General features: G+C 37.7%; 1 protein-coding gene across 5 annotated transcripts in view; it reads right to left on the minus strand.

Annotated features, from left to right (window-relative positions):
- Window positions 1-16935, minus strand: part of cdin1.L (CDAN1 interacting nuclease 1 L homeolog) — a 193357-nt gene that overhangs the window by 58644 nt on the left and 117778 nt on the right. Inside the window, exon 12 of one of the 5 annotated variants that reach the window (XM_041572190.1) lies at window positions 13845-13917. Within the exon in view, the coding sequence (XP_041428124.1) occupies window positions 13860-13917 (58 nt within the window). The 3' untranslated portion in view covers window positions 13845-13859. 5 annotated transcript variants of the gene reach the window in all.

The raw sequence follows: 16935 nt of genomic DNA on the forward strand, positions 1-16935 counted from the left end.
TAACCAATGTTTGTTTTATGCTTTAACTTGAAGACCACTGCTCACTGATTGTAATTGGCACCTGCACTTGTGCAGTGGAGCAACCATGATAGTAAATCAGACACTCTACTCTAGTCGTATCTCTAAACTATTTTGCTACCATAAATGGGTTGTCCCAACAAAACCTGTTTTTTGCATAATGGAAGAAAATATAAATTCTAATATTTCCAATATACCTACATATAAATGTACTGCAATTAAAAGACCTTTAGGAGAAATAAACTTCTGCTACAAAATTTTTTAAGAGTCCGACCCAGAGGACAGAATAGGATAAACAATTGCTGCAATTCAGGGGTGGATTAAGTGGGCAGGCACCCCAAAGCCGTGCAGACCTGGCGACTGGACGTGTGCTCCTACCGCCCGCTCGCATTGCTGCATTATTTCAAGAGTCAGACCTAGAGGACAGAATAGGATAAATAGTTACTGCTATCCAGGGCCGGATTTAGTGGGTGGGTGCCCCGAGGCCGCATGGTCCTAGCGCCCACCCGTATACCCCCTCCATTGCGAGACACATGCGCACCTGCACCAGAGCGATGGGGAGCTGTGCACTGGGCGGCATGCCTCGCCACAAATTCGGGCCTGCTGCTATCAACAGCATTTAAATAACTTTAAAACCATTGAAATTGGTTAATTCATTTATATTGAACAGTTGTTTAAAATTTACTTTTCATTAATTATGCAAAAAAAGGGATGGAGATACCCTTAAAGACCTATGACACATAGATATGGCATTGAAAACTCTGACTCCCCAGTTACCCCAAAAAAAGGTATTTCAAGCTTGTCAAAATAATGGTCTGTAGATGCATCAGATGTTACATTCAACACACTATGTCAGAATGGCAGCCAGCAGGCAAAAAATACACCCCCACCCCTCGGAGTAGAATTAATTGGGGTTCTCATTTGTGAAGCTCTGGAAGATTGTATTTAAACAAGGGTATTTAATTAACTCCTCATTAGACTGAAGAGCTGTGACAAGAGAGATGGAGAATAAATGCATTATTGACTTCTAAAGCCCAGAGAGTAGGGATCTATTTTCTAAAACCTGGGAATGTCAAAATCATTTAGGAAAACACTATATATTAGTTAGAGGGAGAATGGGCCCATTAGACATTTAAATAACATGATTACAAGGGTTGTTGACAATAAATACCTGGCAAATACCATAGTAAGAGAACCATACAGAAAAAAATGTACAGGGGCAGTGAATTTATTCATAAATTTCAGGAAATATAATACCATAGTAAAAACAAGGTCATGGTGAGAGGGTTTTGCTTGGTTTTCTATATTTAGTACAGGTATGGGATCAGCGATCTGGAAACCTAGATCCCAACTAAGATTTAATTAATTCTTATAGGAGGCAAAACAATCCAATTGGGTTAAATTAATATTTAAATTATATTTTTGAAGACAAAGTATGGAAATCCAAAACCTCAGGTCCTGAGCATTCTGGATATCAGGTCCCATACCTGTAGAACAGTCTAGTTTGTGTTAGGGATGCACCGAATAAAGGATTCGGGCAAATCCTTCTGCCCGGCCGTCAGGGAGGGAAATCGCGTCACTTTTTGCCACAAAACAAGGAAGTAAAAATGTTTTCCCCTTCCCACCCCTAATTTGTATATACAAATTAGGATTCGGACGAATCTTTCGAGAAGGATTCGGGGGTTCGGCCAAATCATAAATAATGGATTCGTTGCATCCCTAGTTTGTGATCCTATCAGTTCCATTTTGACAGGCAAGTGGGTTAAAATCCTTTATTTATATAGCACACATATTGCACTCTGTGCTTTACTGACTGTTCATTACTAAAATTAGTCCCTGCCCCTGTGGAAGTTATCATTACAATGCAAATAAACCTATGTTGGAATGTGGGATGAAACAGGGGTATCAAGAAGAATCCCGCAATGATGTGTAAAGAAAATACACATCCTTTACAGATAGTGCCCCGAACTGGGGTAAGGTCCATAGTGCTCGATGGGGGCTGATTCAGATTAATACCAATTTATACTTGTGGAAAATCCCATTGATTGAAGATTATATTGGATCATGGATGATGCCTGAGGGTAAAGTCTTTGAATAGGTGCCACATTTGAAGGCAAAATGATTAGATCAGGCCATTGTGACCCAATGGTAGGACTGGGAAATACATGTTTGTTTCACCACTTGGGAGCAAGGCTAGTCCTATGATAATGTCACAGATTGACTACTGCGTGTACTTAAAACTGTGGGACATAACGCTACAGGAACATAGCTGTAGCTTTTTATCGCTCATAACAAGCAACTATTCCACTTCTTCTTAGAGAACCATTACTCACATAGTTGCACAGTGATGTAGTGTTTATTATTTCTGTATTTAAGGGGCAGCTATAGCTTCAGGCCAGGAACAAACACCAGAACTTGGCCTAAGAGCAGCCATAGGGCAAAGGTCCTTCTTGAAACTTTAAAAATGTCTCATCTGGTCTATTACACAAGCATTTTGCACAATATCAGGTAAAGAAGAATTATGAAGTTATGTTTTTCTAAATAAATGTGTGTATGTTTTCTTTGAACAATTATTAATCGCAAACCAGATATTAAAGGTAAATTAACTAGAGACCATTGCAAAATATATATATATATATATATATATATATATATATATATATATATATATATTTTTTTTTTTTTAGGAAGATCCAAGGTCAGAGATAGGATAAAGGGGGCAGGAAGGTTAGGGTGCTTTACACAAATCACGGATGCCTAAAGTGCAAGCCATCAGCTGGAAGCCTGCAGGCTGGATATCCCTGATGTATATACTGAAAATATGCCCTTATTATCCTACCCTGCTAACCTACATACATTATCCTTTCCAATCATGCTAGTTCCGGAGCTAACCGGCCCTCTGAGCACGCCCAAGAAAAAGGGATATATTTCCAGAGCCGGAGAATGATTGCTTTAAAGTGAAAACGGAATCTTAAAATGAGAGATAATTTGGAAAGGCAGTTTGAGAGAAAATGAAAAATAAAAGCAGCCGTCAGTTTCCCTTCACATGGTAATGTGCAATGCGCAGAGCCCAACATACTGTAGAAATGCGAGGAAAACAAACAGTGATTTCCCCAACAAGGCTCTCTCTTCAGACATGTATCTCGTACCTTTCAGAATGTTAATGAGAGAGTCAGGTTTCATTAGTGTGCAACCTTGTTTCATCTAATTGAAATGGTGACAGCCAGAACTGGATGCTTTATGCCGGAGACTAATACACTCTCCCTTCCTGCATAATACTGCTCTCCCACTCAGCCCTCTGCAAATCAAAGTCCTTATGCTCATATAAACCCAATACAGGAGCCCACAGCAACATGCTGACACAAACAAGGCCTGTTTCACACAAATTCCACCAGCCACACTAATATCTATTGCTATAGGCACCCATGTTCCTGGGGTATTATCCCACTGATCAAACTGTGTCAGTCACTCACTGTCAGAGCTGGAGGCTTGTCTATCCCACATGATAGCAAAATAGCTTGACACAAATGTGCAATACTTTTGAGCAGAAAAGAACACGAAACACTAATTTGCAGGAATAGTTATTGCTGGAAATGAATGGTACGTGCTCTTTTTCCTACTCAAGGACCCTGACACATGGACATTTTAACGAGCATTTATTAAAATGCATGCTGAATGCATCAAAAGACATATTCCATTTTAAGAGTTTTTTCCCCTTTAACATTGAGTGTTTTTGAGCGTTCCTGGTGCATTTTCTATTTTACACTGCAGAAACCAGGCACAATAAAATGAATTAAATTAGCTCATACCTTTTGGGGATCTTAGACATGCGTTTTCAAGTCAAATGTGCAACAAAAGCATGAACATATGTATTGTGCATGTTGAACATTTCTGGGTATGATGGGTGCTATGGAGCTATCTGTGCACAGGGTCTACCTTATTGCCCCATAAATGTATGCACTCAGTGGCCACTGCTTTAAATCCCATTACCTATACCAACCCATACCTCTTAAAGGGGTGTCTCACTTTTAAGTTAACTTGTAGGATGTACAGAATGGCTAATTCTAAGCAATGTTTCAATTGGTCTTCATTATTTAAATTTTTTTTTAATTATTTGATTCTTAAGACTCTTTCCAGCTTTCAAATGGGGGATAACGGAGAAGGTAAGTCATTCGGCACTTGGGAGTGCCAAATGTTAGGCACCCCAAGTGATTGGATTTACTTAGCTGACACCCAGGTTTGTGCTCCTATCAGCAGAAAACTGCACTGGGCCGGGGTTATTCCAGTGAGAACCATTGAGCGATCCTCTTACTCCTTCTCGCGGCTCCACATGTGCAGTAGAGCAAAAGGCCGAACTTTATCAAAAAAGCCTGCATTTTCATTCTACTGCGCATGTGTCTGCCCCGGGAAATTTGAAGGGCGCAGAAGCAGGAAGGCGATCGCTCCTTGGTGCTCGCTGGAATAACCCCGGGCCGTGCCGTTTTCTGCTGATAGGAGCACCGGTCCAGGTTGTCAGATAAGTAAATAAAATCACAAGTGCCAAATGACTTTCCTTCTCATTTAAACTAAAAGTTAATTCAAAGGTGAACATTCCATTTAAAGGGATACTGTCATGAGAAAAAACATTTGTTTCAAAATGAATCGAAAAGAACAATGGGAAGGTAACAGATAACAGCTCCCTAAAACAAGATAACAGCTGCCAGGTAGATCTAAGAACAACACTCAATAGTAAAAACCCATGTCCCACTGAGACACATTCAGTTACAATGTGAAGGAAAAACAGCAGCCTACCAGAAAACATTTCTCTCCTAAAGTGCAGGCACAAGTCACATGACTTGGGGCAGCTGGGAAATTGACAATATGTCTAGCCCCATGTCAGATTTCAAAATTGAATATAAAAAAAATCTGTTTGCTCTTTTGAGAAATGGATTTCAGTGCAGAATTCTGCTGGAGTAGCACTATTAACTGATGCGTTTTGAAAAAAACATGTTTTCCCATGACAGGATCCCTTTAAATTCTGCAGGCTGAATTAGGGCCTGGGTCTTTAACACTGCATTCTTTTTGTTCTTTTTTTTGCCCGTCCCTTTAAGATCCAGATATAGTCATAACCCCTTTAGTTTCACCTAATCAGTCCCCTGTGCCTTTAATAGTGCTACATGAATATATATTGCCTGTATTGCCTACACTGTTGCTCTTGTACCAAAAAGGAATTAAAGAGTAAAAAAGCAGTGTAGAGACAAAGGGGTATATTTATCAAAGAGTGAAGTTAAAGATCGCCACAGTCCTCTAGAGTGAAATTCCACCACTTTCCATTCATGAGTATTTATCAAAGGATGAACTTTCACGCATTGATAAATACGCTGTTAAAAATGCCATAGAAATGAATTGAGCGTGGTGGAATTTCACTCTAGAGGACTGTGGCAATCTCTAACGTCACTCTTTGATAAATATACCAGATAATGTTTAGCTTTCCTTTTGTAAATAAGCACCATTCCTGGCATTTCTAAAACATATAGAACTACAAGGCCAATTTTGTACAGGTCATGGACCTCTTATAGTTAGTATAGGGTTTTTTGATATGTAGTACAGGTATGGGAGCGATTATCCAGAATGCTCAGGACCTGGGGCTTTCCGTATAACATGTCTTTCCGTAATTTGGATCTTCACACCTTAAGTCTACTAGAAAATCATGTAAACATTAAATAAACCCAAAAGTCTGGTTTTGCTTCCAATAAGGATAATTATATCTTAGTTTGGATCAAGTACAAGCTACTGTTTTATTATTATAGAGAAAAAGGAAATCATTTTTAAAAATTTGGATCACTTGATTATAATGGCGTCTATGGGAGACAGCCTTTCCATAATTTGGAACTTTCTGGATAACGGGTTTCCTGATCCTATACCTGTACAGGTATGGGATCCATTACCAGTTATGAATAACCTGTCCTAATAATCCAAATTTTTAAAATTGATTTCCTTTTTGTAATAATAAAACAGTAATTTGTACTTGATCCCAACTAAGATATAATGAATCCTTACTGGAAACAAAACCAGCCAATTGGGTTGATTTAATGTTTACATGATTTTCTAGTAGACTTCAGGTATGAAGATCCAAATCATGGAAAGATCCATTATTTGGAAAACCCCAGGCCCCAAGCACTCTTGTTAACAGGTTCCATACCTGTAGTAGATTTTTAAACAGACTTTGACTCACCTGTCTACTCAAATCCTGAAGCCGGGAAAGCAAGCAGATATTTTGGCAAACTCAGGCATACTATCAATAGCAATAATTACCCTTAGAGATCTTCAGTGAGTTCCTTTTCCCAGTACTATTCTGATGTGAGAGTTACAAACACTGATTTTAGCCTACCAGACAGTAAGTGCTTGATAAAGAATGAGTATTGTGTGGCTGTAACTTGGAAGGTGATTTGTAAATATGAAAACTTGTGGTCATTAAAGGGATTCTGTCATGATTTTTATGGTGTAGTTTTTATTTCTAAATTAGACCGTTTGCACTGCAAATAATTCACTATACATTATAAAATTTAATTCCTGAAGCAGCAAGCGTATTTTTTTCAAGTTGTAATATTGGTGTGTAGGTGCATCTCAGGTCATTTTGGCTGGTCATGTGCTTTCAGAAAGAGCCAGCACTTTAGGATAAAACTGCTTTCTGGCAGGCTGTCACCGTAACTGAATATGAAGCAATGGAACCTGGATTTTACTATTGAGTGCTGTTTTTAGATCTACCATGAAGCTGCTATCTGGTTACCTTCTCATTGTTCTGTTGTTAGGCTGCTGGGGGGGGGGAAGGGAGGGGGTGTTATCACTCCAACTTGCAGTACAGCAGTAAAGAGTGACTGAAGTTTATCAGAGCACAAGTCACATGACTAGGGGCACCTTGGAAACTGACAATATGTCTAGCCCCATGTCAGATTTCAAAATTAAACATGAAAAAAACCTGTTTGCTATTTTGAGAAATAGATTTCAGTGCAGAATTCTGCTGGAGCAGCACTATTTTTTTTAAAAAAAAACACGTTTTCCTATGACAATATCCATTTAACAAGAATGTTTATAAATCAGCCCTTATCATTCTAGATAGTGGAGGTTTTAATGTCAAGCACATAGAGAAAACAAGAGAAAAGACTTTCCTGATCAATGCAGCTAATGTGCAGTTAGTAACTTACAGAGAGTAAGTTTAATCAAACTATAATGTCTGATCCCCCTATAGTTAAAATAAAGTCGGATCAGATAAAGTCAGATGGTGTAGTTTGTTCATGCATCTATATCCTACAGTCAATGTATTTCAATGGAAAATAAAAGTCGGTCAGACATGATCAGATTTTATCTCGTTGGATGAAGACGCGGCATGCAGCATTCACATCTAACAGTTGTGTTGAGTTGGATGGAAAAATTTGCATGTAGTTTACCCACCAGATTTTCGTAGCATCAGTCCCATTATATTTTGACCCATGCGACTGCATCTCACTTGTATGATCCGTTCTGTCGATATGACACCACCTGCAAAATCTCCCATTGGGTTTAGCCCTAAATGTCATGGGTACGTCTAATCCTCAAAAAAGTCGTACACACGACACAAAATAGCCACACCCACTTTAACGTTTTGTGAAAATTTTGGTAAATGGAAAATTGGTCTTTGAATAAGTTTTCAAATTTTTATGGAATTTTCCTTTACCAATATTTTTATGAATTTTGCCCTAACACTCAGATTTGTGTTTTTCTTTCCTTTTCCTATGATTATATATAAATCGTAATCACAATCATATTATAAATAGGTACATGCAATATTTATATTATCTTAAATATACAGTATCCAACATTATGTAGAGAACAGACAGCCTTGAACAGGTTTGAATGGTATAATATCTAGCACCTAGCTATGCTTCATGATGCCAGGTTGAAAAAAGTATTTTAAAAAGCAATTAAAGCGTAAAAATGTGTCACAGACAGTTGTCGCAGATCCTCACGGAGAGGAAACTTCCATCTCCTAATTAACATGTGGTTTGGCAGATATCAAGAAAGGAAGTAGCTGCCTCCCATATTCAGTGCCTTACTTGCCAGAGGCGCAAACCCGGGAGTCTCCAGTGACATAGTACAAAGTGCAAGATCCCGCGACTGCCATTTTTATTCTCAAATTCCTGATGAAAAAATATAATATATAATGCTCTTGCTTTCAAATATGAAAAAGATTTAATCCCCATGCCTATATTTAGTGTATATCCGAATTCCAAAAAAAAAAAACAACTGGCTTTTAGCATCGTCATTTTAAAAAGACGCAGAAGTGAAAATAGTATATTCTACATAGAATTTTTGTTTGAAAATCAGATGAATGGAATATTTTGCATCATCCTACACAACAGGTTTGAAGTGTAAAAAAAATTGGGGTGATACTGGCGCATGTTGTGTGGGATGCAATGCAACCCTGTCTGTAATTCATTTACAGAAAGTTAATTACGGTGTCCAAGATTTCTGTCCAAAAAGCATCCTAAACCTCCTGACATTTCTGTAACATCATCTTTATACTAAACCATAGATAGACCTAAGTGCTTATCCTGGCCAAATGTGATAAGTCTGCAGCACCCGCTGTGCAGTAGTGTAGTGCGGGTCAAGAAATTCTCAACCCGCCCGACCCCCTTCCAATCCTCACCCAGCCCGGCATTCCCCCTCTATTTATAAACCTGTGAGTGTGACTATGAAGATTTTCATTCATCCAGGTCATAGTATATCTAGTATAGGTCAATCTAAAAACAATCTGTATCTAGGAGTTGCATGACACATTGGATAATCCTATCACAACTACACAGAATCAACACCTCTGTGAGTTTCTTCAGATGTCACCTCTTTGAAGAGTTACAATGTGCCATTGTAAATAGATTAGTGGAAGAGTTTATATGCTGAGAATTTCCCACACCAGTCAGTTGAACTGAAGAAGCTGCTCGGATGAGTAGTGAAACGTCTTCATTGATTACTCAGCAAGTCCAGTTGTTTTTAGATTGACCTATACTAGATAAACCTGTGAGTGATGTCACAAAAGGGGCGGCAAGTCTATATATTTAGGGGCCGGTTCCCTTAAAGGAGGACTAAACCCCAGTGCTAATAAAACCCCCTACCCTCCATAGTCCCCCCTCCCTGCCCCCCGCACAGATGTTAACACAAGTAAAAGCCTCTAACGCCGGTAATTACCCTTAGTTGCAGAGTCAGCGCAGTGGAGCTCACCGGGGCCATCTTCCAGCGCTTCGGTAATCTTCAGGTCTTCTTGCGCCGATTTGGTAATTTTCGTTACTTTTGGCGCATGAGCAATTGTAGGGAACTGGGAAAATGCTCCAGCTGTGCATGCACCGATACAGCACTTACTTACTGAAGATTACCAAAGCACTGAAGATGGCCCCGTGAGGTCTGCTGCGTTGACTCTGCAACAAGGGGTAATTACCAGTTTAGGGGCATTTACTTGTGTTAACACCTGTGCGGGGGGGAGCAGGGAGGGGGACTATGGAGGGTAGGGGGTTTTATTAGCAAGGGGGTTTAGTTCTCCCTTAACACCTTGCATCAACTGCACAAATTTTAACTCACTGGCTGCAACTGCATCAGGCACAACTCCCCCTTGCGACGGTACTGGAATTCCGGGATAAAGACACATAATAGAGAGAAAGTTGCAATTTGCTAACTGCACTTGTGGACATAAATACGCCTTATAGTTTTCACTGGACAAACATACAATCATTAATGCAGAGTAGTGCGATGGTTTCACCTAATATATCACTTCAATGTCTGTCACACAAAACGTTTTAGGAAAAAGTATAAACCAATAAGGGTAGAGTTCAGTGGTGCACAGAGGACACACAATATTATTTTGGCAATTAAAGCTGAATCCAGAAAGCTCAACTAAAAACTAGTCTACATCAAATATCAGGCTTATATTGAATAGCTTATTTTCGATGGTAGAACCTCCCAGTGTCTGTGTTGGAACCATTTGCTGCAGGGAGTTATATATAACCTCGGCTAACACAGGGTTTTCAGATCATCCCTTTAAAACTGTTCACCTATCAGTTATGGATGCAATGAATCCAGGATTCGGTTTGGGATTCAGCCTTTTTCAGCAGCATTCAGATTCAGCCGAATCCTTGAGCCGAACCGGATCTTAATATGCATATGCAAATTAGGGATGGAAAGGGAGATCACGTGACTTTTCGTCACAAAACAAGAAAGTACATTTCCCATCCCTAATTTGCATATGCAAATTAGGATTACGTTGGGTTCGGTATTTGGCCAAATCTTTCATGAAGGATTCGGCCGAATCGCAAATAGTGGATTTGTTGCATCCCTACTATCATTTAGATGACCATACAGGATTTTTAACAAGGGATATAGAGGAGGATGTAATAAATAGTAAGCTTCCCCAGTTCTTTATTAGCCACTCTATTGAGAAATACAATTATTATTGCATCTGAGCCGACACAATGGCCATGCAGAGCTTCCAAGAATAAGCAGAAGGATAAATTATGCCAAAAGCTCAATTTGTAATCTCTGCAATGGGGAAAGGGATTAAAAGGCGAAGCATTAAAGACATTAAGTTAACCTTCCCTGAAAGTAAAGAAGAAGACAAATATTTCTCTAATAAGTACAGTGTGAGTCAAACATCATCACTTCTCTGCCGTCGCCTATTCTAGTTGTATTACTAATGTATTAACATTATGAAACTTTATAACACTTTACACGAGGGCTCTTTCTTACTTGCACTTATTTTTGTGTTAATTAAATGTAATTCCTTGAAAGGTCTTTAAACGTTGTTCAAAGAGCTGGGTGCCTGAACATTTCTGACAGTTATTTTTCAGCAAGCCTGAATGCTCTTTTTATTTCTTGTAAAACAATTGCATGCTAAGAGACACTGTCTCTCTTCCTTCTTACTACCCTTTAATTACAGCAGCTCATACACTGCAGCTTAGCAATGCAGATATGAAACGACAACCTCATTGTTCCCCAGAAACACTGGAAAGTAAAGTATGGGGAATTTTTTTTTTATCTACATTAAGGAGCAGATTTATCAAAATGTGAGTTTAGAGCTTTATAAATAAGAACTCACCCACATTCTTATTATTCCGATGGGATTTTTAGAACAGTATTTATCTAATGGTGGGTTCTAACGTTCACCCACTTATAAATACAATAATATAAATCCCATAAGAATGAATAGAACATAAGTGTGTTTTTAATTATTAATCTCACATTTTGATAAATCTGCCCCTAAAAGTAAAGCAAGCTTCAGCTCTATTTCTAACCTCAATGAAATTTAATTTTGACCTATATATTCAGCAGGTTTCTTTTGATCTATTAAAGGGGTTGTTCACCTTTGAGTTAACTTTTAGTATGACGTAGAGATTGATATTCGGGGACATTTTGCAATGGCGTTTCATTTTTTATTATTTGTGTTTTTTGGAAATAAGAGAGGGCCTGAATACAAAGAAGTAACAAAACCTAGCAACAACAATAGGGACGTTATTGATCAAAGGTTGAATTTTTGAGTTTTTTTTACACCTCGAAAATAAGAATGGAAAAAACTCGATTCTGCGAGTTTGAGTTTCGAGACCTGAAAACTCAAATTAATTGAGTTTTTAGTGGGAAAAAAACTCGAATCGCTAAAATTGATCGACTTTTTGGGCAAAACCCTCAAACATCATGAAGGCTATTAACATCTTCAGATGGTTCAATGGACCTCTGCCACTGACTCCTACATGACTTCGGCTGGTTTTTAGATTGTGTATTTTTGGATTCGAGCTATTTGACCAAAAAAATAAACTTGAAAGCTTGAATTTTCGTGGAAAACACTACTCAAATCTTAATAAATAATCCACTAAATGTATAGTCTGTACAGAGCATTTGTGTTTTAGATGGGGTCAGTGACCCCCCTTCTGAAAGCTGGAAAGAGTCAGAAGAAGACAATTTTAAAACTATAAAAAGGAAAAAATGAAGCCCATTATAATGGTTGTTTAGAATTAGCCATCCATAACATACTAAAAGTTAATTTAGTTAAAACACTTTATGAAAGAAACACATGGAAATCCGTGCTTCTGAGCTTCAGCCACATGGAAAGCAGCTCTGTATAATTACAGATGTATCAAAATACAAAAACATGGTCATGTAAATTATTCTTGTAATCAACTCCAGGAATCTATTGTCCCTATTGCCAAATTAAGGCTTCCATCTTTATCAGGGTAATATTTTCATTAAAAGGGAGTTTCAGACTTGCCAAATCGTTTTTAAAAATCTGGATTATTTTGATTATAATGGAGTCTATGGGAGACGACCTTTCCGTATTTCCGAAATTTTTTGGATAACTGATTTCGGGATAATGGATCCCATACCTGTAGTCCAATTGATTTTTTTCATGTTTATAAGTGATTGTGTTTTTGAGTCTTAACCCATGATCTTATAAATATAGCATCTTCAACCAAACACCAATAAGGCTATTATACGAGTTTTCCACCATTCTCCAAGCCGATTTTTATCCCAAATCAAGCCAGCTTTGCACACACAACCCCTCCCCCACACATCTTTAAATGGTTCATGACAAGGACAGACTGTCATCTGATGGATCAAATGAGAAAGGGACTGAGCTAAATATGAACTGTGCTTTTATATGGCATTTGGGGGAAAATATATTGTATTAAAATAACAGAAAAAATACCTAACCAAACGATTCCTGTTTCGCCACCCCATTTATCTTGGAGCAAAAAATAAACTCAGAAATGGACCAGACTATCAGAGAGCCACAGCCCCCACCTCAACAGCTTTAGCTAATAAAACTTCAAACAACCTGGTAATACGCAGCCGAAAAAAATCTGAAATATGAATGTCTTTTAATGGAAACCATATGAAAATTTTTAAATTAATCTGTGAGAAAATGACCAAAATTGAAAAGAAAGTAATTCAGAATGAAAGGCAGAGAGGGTAATTAAGCACCTATTTTGACAATTCTAAGCGGTCCGGTTTTTAAAAGTCTGACATGAAGATGTTAACCTATCTGCATATGAGTGATAAATGAGGCATTTTTGTGTCATTACATCCTCATAAATCACTTTCCTCCAGCGCTGACGGCTTTTATCAGATCTAACCTTTTCAAGCTTCTACTAAAGGGCTAACATTTCCAGCTATGACACGTGCAGTTTACAAATTCTGCAGCTGATTAAGTCAGGACAGCAGCTTGTGGCTCTCATTGTCTTGCTTCGTCTGGATCCTGTCTGGAGCCAGCAATGCATGGTGCCGCCTGGTAAAGCCAAACAAGGAAAAGCTCAAGAACACTGCTGGGTCTCTGGAAGTAGGAGTTTTATGGTTTGCCTTGATAGTAAATCATACACAAAGAAAAGCATGCATCTATACTGTGCCTTGCATTGGTATCCATCCCTTTAGATTTTCCATATTTCGTTGTGTTACAACAAACAATGCATGTGGGAGACACAACAATGAAATGGAAATGAGGCGATGATACACCATTAGAGACACCATCAACATCATGAAGTATAGTGGTGGTAGCATCATGATGGAGGGATGCTTTTCATCAGGAGGGCTTGGTAAAATGGTCAGGGATGAGGGTAAGTTGGATTGAGCCAAATACAAGGCAGTTCTAGAGTAAAATCTCTTTCAGCCTGTGTGAGACTTTCAGCAGGATAATGATCTTAAAGAGGAACTATCACGAAAATGAAAATAAGCCTCAGAATACCGAAATAAGAAACTTTCTAAATACAATCAATTCTGTACTGTTCTGAAATAATCAAGTTCATCTTCACTAACCCTCTCGCAGCATCTGTTTCTCTTCATTGTCTCTTCATTCAGGAGATGTGTGACAGATGATTGATCCAATATATCTTATAGGGGGGCTCCTTTTGCCTAGAAGATGTATAAGAGCGCACTCTATTAAAATGACCAGACATCAGGTCTCTCTACATGCAGAATTTGTGCAAAAGACAGTTATTTTGTTAGATTTTGTTTGTACTGGAATCTGTTATTTGAGTGAGCTCTAATTCATCTGCTAGGAAAGAAAGCTTCCCCATAAGATATATTGGATCATTCATCTGACACCCAACTGCTGCATGAAGACAGAATGAAGAGAGAGGGATAGTGAACATAAACTTGATGATTTCAGAAATTTTGCAGAATATTTAATTGATTGTATTTACAAAGTTTCTTATTTCAGTATGTTGAAGATTATATTAAAATTTTATTTTCGTGATAGTTCCACTTTAAACACACAGTCAAGGCTACACTGGTGTGATAAAAACTATGAACCTGAAGGTCTTAGCATGGCTCAGTTAACACCAATCTGATGTCAAGATATGTGTCAAGATATGAATATGAAATACTTCCATTTACCAATGGTTCCCATCCAACCTGAGCAATTTTGCCAAGCAGAACGAGCATAAATGGCAGCATCCACGTGTAAGCTGGATAAGACATACCCCAAAATACTTGCATCTATAATTGGTGCTAAAAGTGGTTCTACCAAATATTGATCCAGGTGGTGAATACAAGAAATGGCAGCTTTGGTTTGGTTTTATTAGGGCAATGTCTCTGCTCAAACACTGAAGTAGCAAAATTTTTTAAAATGCATACAAAGGTTTTTTTTAAACAACAGCACCATGTGTCATTGACCTTAACTGTTGTTTCACAATTCTAAGCAGCTTTATCCTTTCTTTTTTATAGTTTTTGAATTATTAGCCTTCATCTTCTCACTTTTTCCATTGACCCCATCTAAAAAAAAAAGCTCTTTAAGGTTACAAATTGTTATTGCTATTTTTTTTATTACTCATCTTTATATTCAGTCCATCTCCTGTTCCAGGCTCTTATTCAAATCAATGCAATGTTACTTGGATAATTTGGACCCTAGCTATCAGATGGCTGAAATTGCAAACCGGACAGCAAAATAACTCAAAAATAATTAAAAAATTAAAGCGAATTGCAAATTGTTTTAGAATATCACTCTCTACATCTTACTAAAAATTCATATAAAGTTAGCGAGCATCAAGGGGCAGGCAGACGCTGCTTTCAAAACCAATTACATTTAAAAACAACTTTAATATCACTGAAAATATGGAAAGAATGTCTAGAAGAAAGTTGCTTTGAATTACATTTTGCTTTCTTTAGGCAAAATATTTTTAGTACCGCTCCTTTGGTTTGGTGAAAAAGTTTACAGACTGATAATTCTTATGAAATATTTATTTTATTAATATTTCCCACACTTTCTACATCATTCTCTTAAAACCCGCTCTTGAAATGTCTGTGACCTCAAGGTCATGACTTCAAAAGTCAGCAGTCAGCTGGCCTTTTATCTTTCTTATGCAGATGAAATGAGAGACAGTAATAGCCTTGGTAATCTAATGCTAGTGATACTTTAATTGTATCTGAAAAGGGCTTCAAACATATACAAAAATAATAAAGCAGTTGTATTTCCATGAAAGGGAAGGATAGGAATTCATAGAATTCTACAGTTCTACAGTAGAAAGTCAACACGGGATATGCAGGAAACATAGTTGGCGTGGGTTTGGTTATCGGGATTTGGATGATATCGATCATCAAAAAATAACTGATGTTTCACATTGATCAACCATATTTTTTAAAGCATCGTTTATCAGTGTTTAAATGTGTAACAATGCAAAGATCTGGGGGGAGGGGGGCAACAAAAATCCAAAGAACAAGGGTTCCTTTAAGCAGAATTCCATTCTGTTAAATCTAAATGCCTGAGCATTTCTGAGCAGAAGTCCACCTGTCACCACCATATGTGCTTTGGGCACCACATTTCCCATTACAGGATGCAGTCACAGGGGTGTTTCAAAAGCTGCTTTTTCATTTGATACATTTGCAGTCAAAACATGCCAAATGCCGTAGCCTTAAAAGAATATTTAGTCTCTAAAGCATTCATTTTGTCAATGGAAACAGTGATATTACTCTCTATGTATTTGCAAATATGTTTGTGATTTCACTGGTGTAAAAAATGTTAATGTATCCCCTACTTATTAGGACATCTTCTGAAAATAGAAGACATAACATGTCTTTAAAGATACAATATACATTTAAATATACAGGTATTAAAACTTGCACAAGTTCCATAGCCTGCTGCCATGTGCCTTTATATTGTCATGGAACTATTGAATAAATATTTTTACAATAACTGGTACTTTTTTCCCTGGATTGTGTTCTATAGAAGTTATATTTTTACCGCCTATTTTCTGTCTTTAAACCTTCATTATGAAATCAATAAATCACTTTTATTTTTTGCAGTGAAAAAAGTGCATGACATTTATTTATGTTTAAGTTATGGTGCTCCCAATCTTATGATGAAAAAAAGTACAATATGGCAACATTAGTGGAGAGAAGTCCATCAAGTTCAACCCCTCCAAAATGGAAAAACCAGCATCCATACACACCCCTCCATATTTTCACATAAATTATATTTATCCATATGCAATCAGCCATCACAACATCACCCGGCAGTGCATTCAACAACTTGACTGTACTCATCTTGACAGTCTACCCACATAATTTAAGTCTTCCATCCCTCTAACCAGTTTAGTTGCATGTCTCTGCACTCTCTCCAGCTCATTTATATCCATCTTAAGGACTGGAATCCAAAACTGCACTGCATACTACAGATGAGGCCTTACCAAGGACCTATAAAGAGGCATAATTATGTTTTCATCCCTTGAGTTAATGCCCTTTTTATGCAAGACAGAACTTCATTTGCTTTAGTAGCCACAGAATGACACTGCCCAGAATTAGACAACTTGTTATCTACAAAAAACTCAAGATCCTTCTAATTTAAGGAAACTCCCAACACATTGCAATTTAGTGTATAACTTGCATTAATATTATTTTCGCCAAAGTTCACCTTGCATTTATCAACCATATGCA

Source organism: Xenopus laevis, chromosome 8L, assembly GCF_017654675.1.
Source record: "Xenopus laevis strain J_2021 chromosome 8L, Xenopus_laevis_v10.1, whole genome shotgun sequence".
Lineage (NCBI taxonomy): Eukaryota > Metazoa > Chordata > Amphibia > Anura > Pipidae > Xenopus > Xenopus laevis.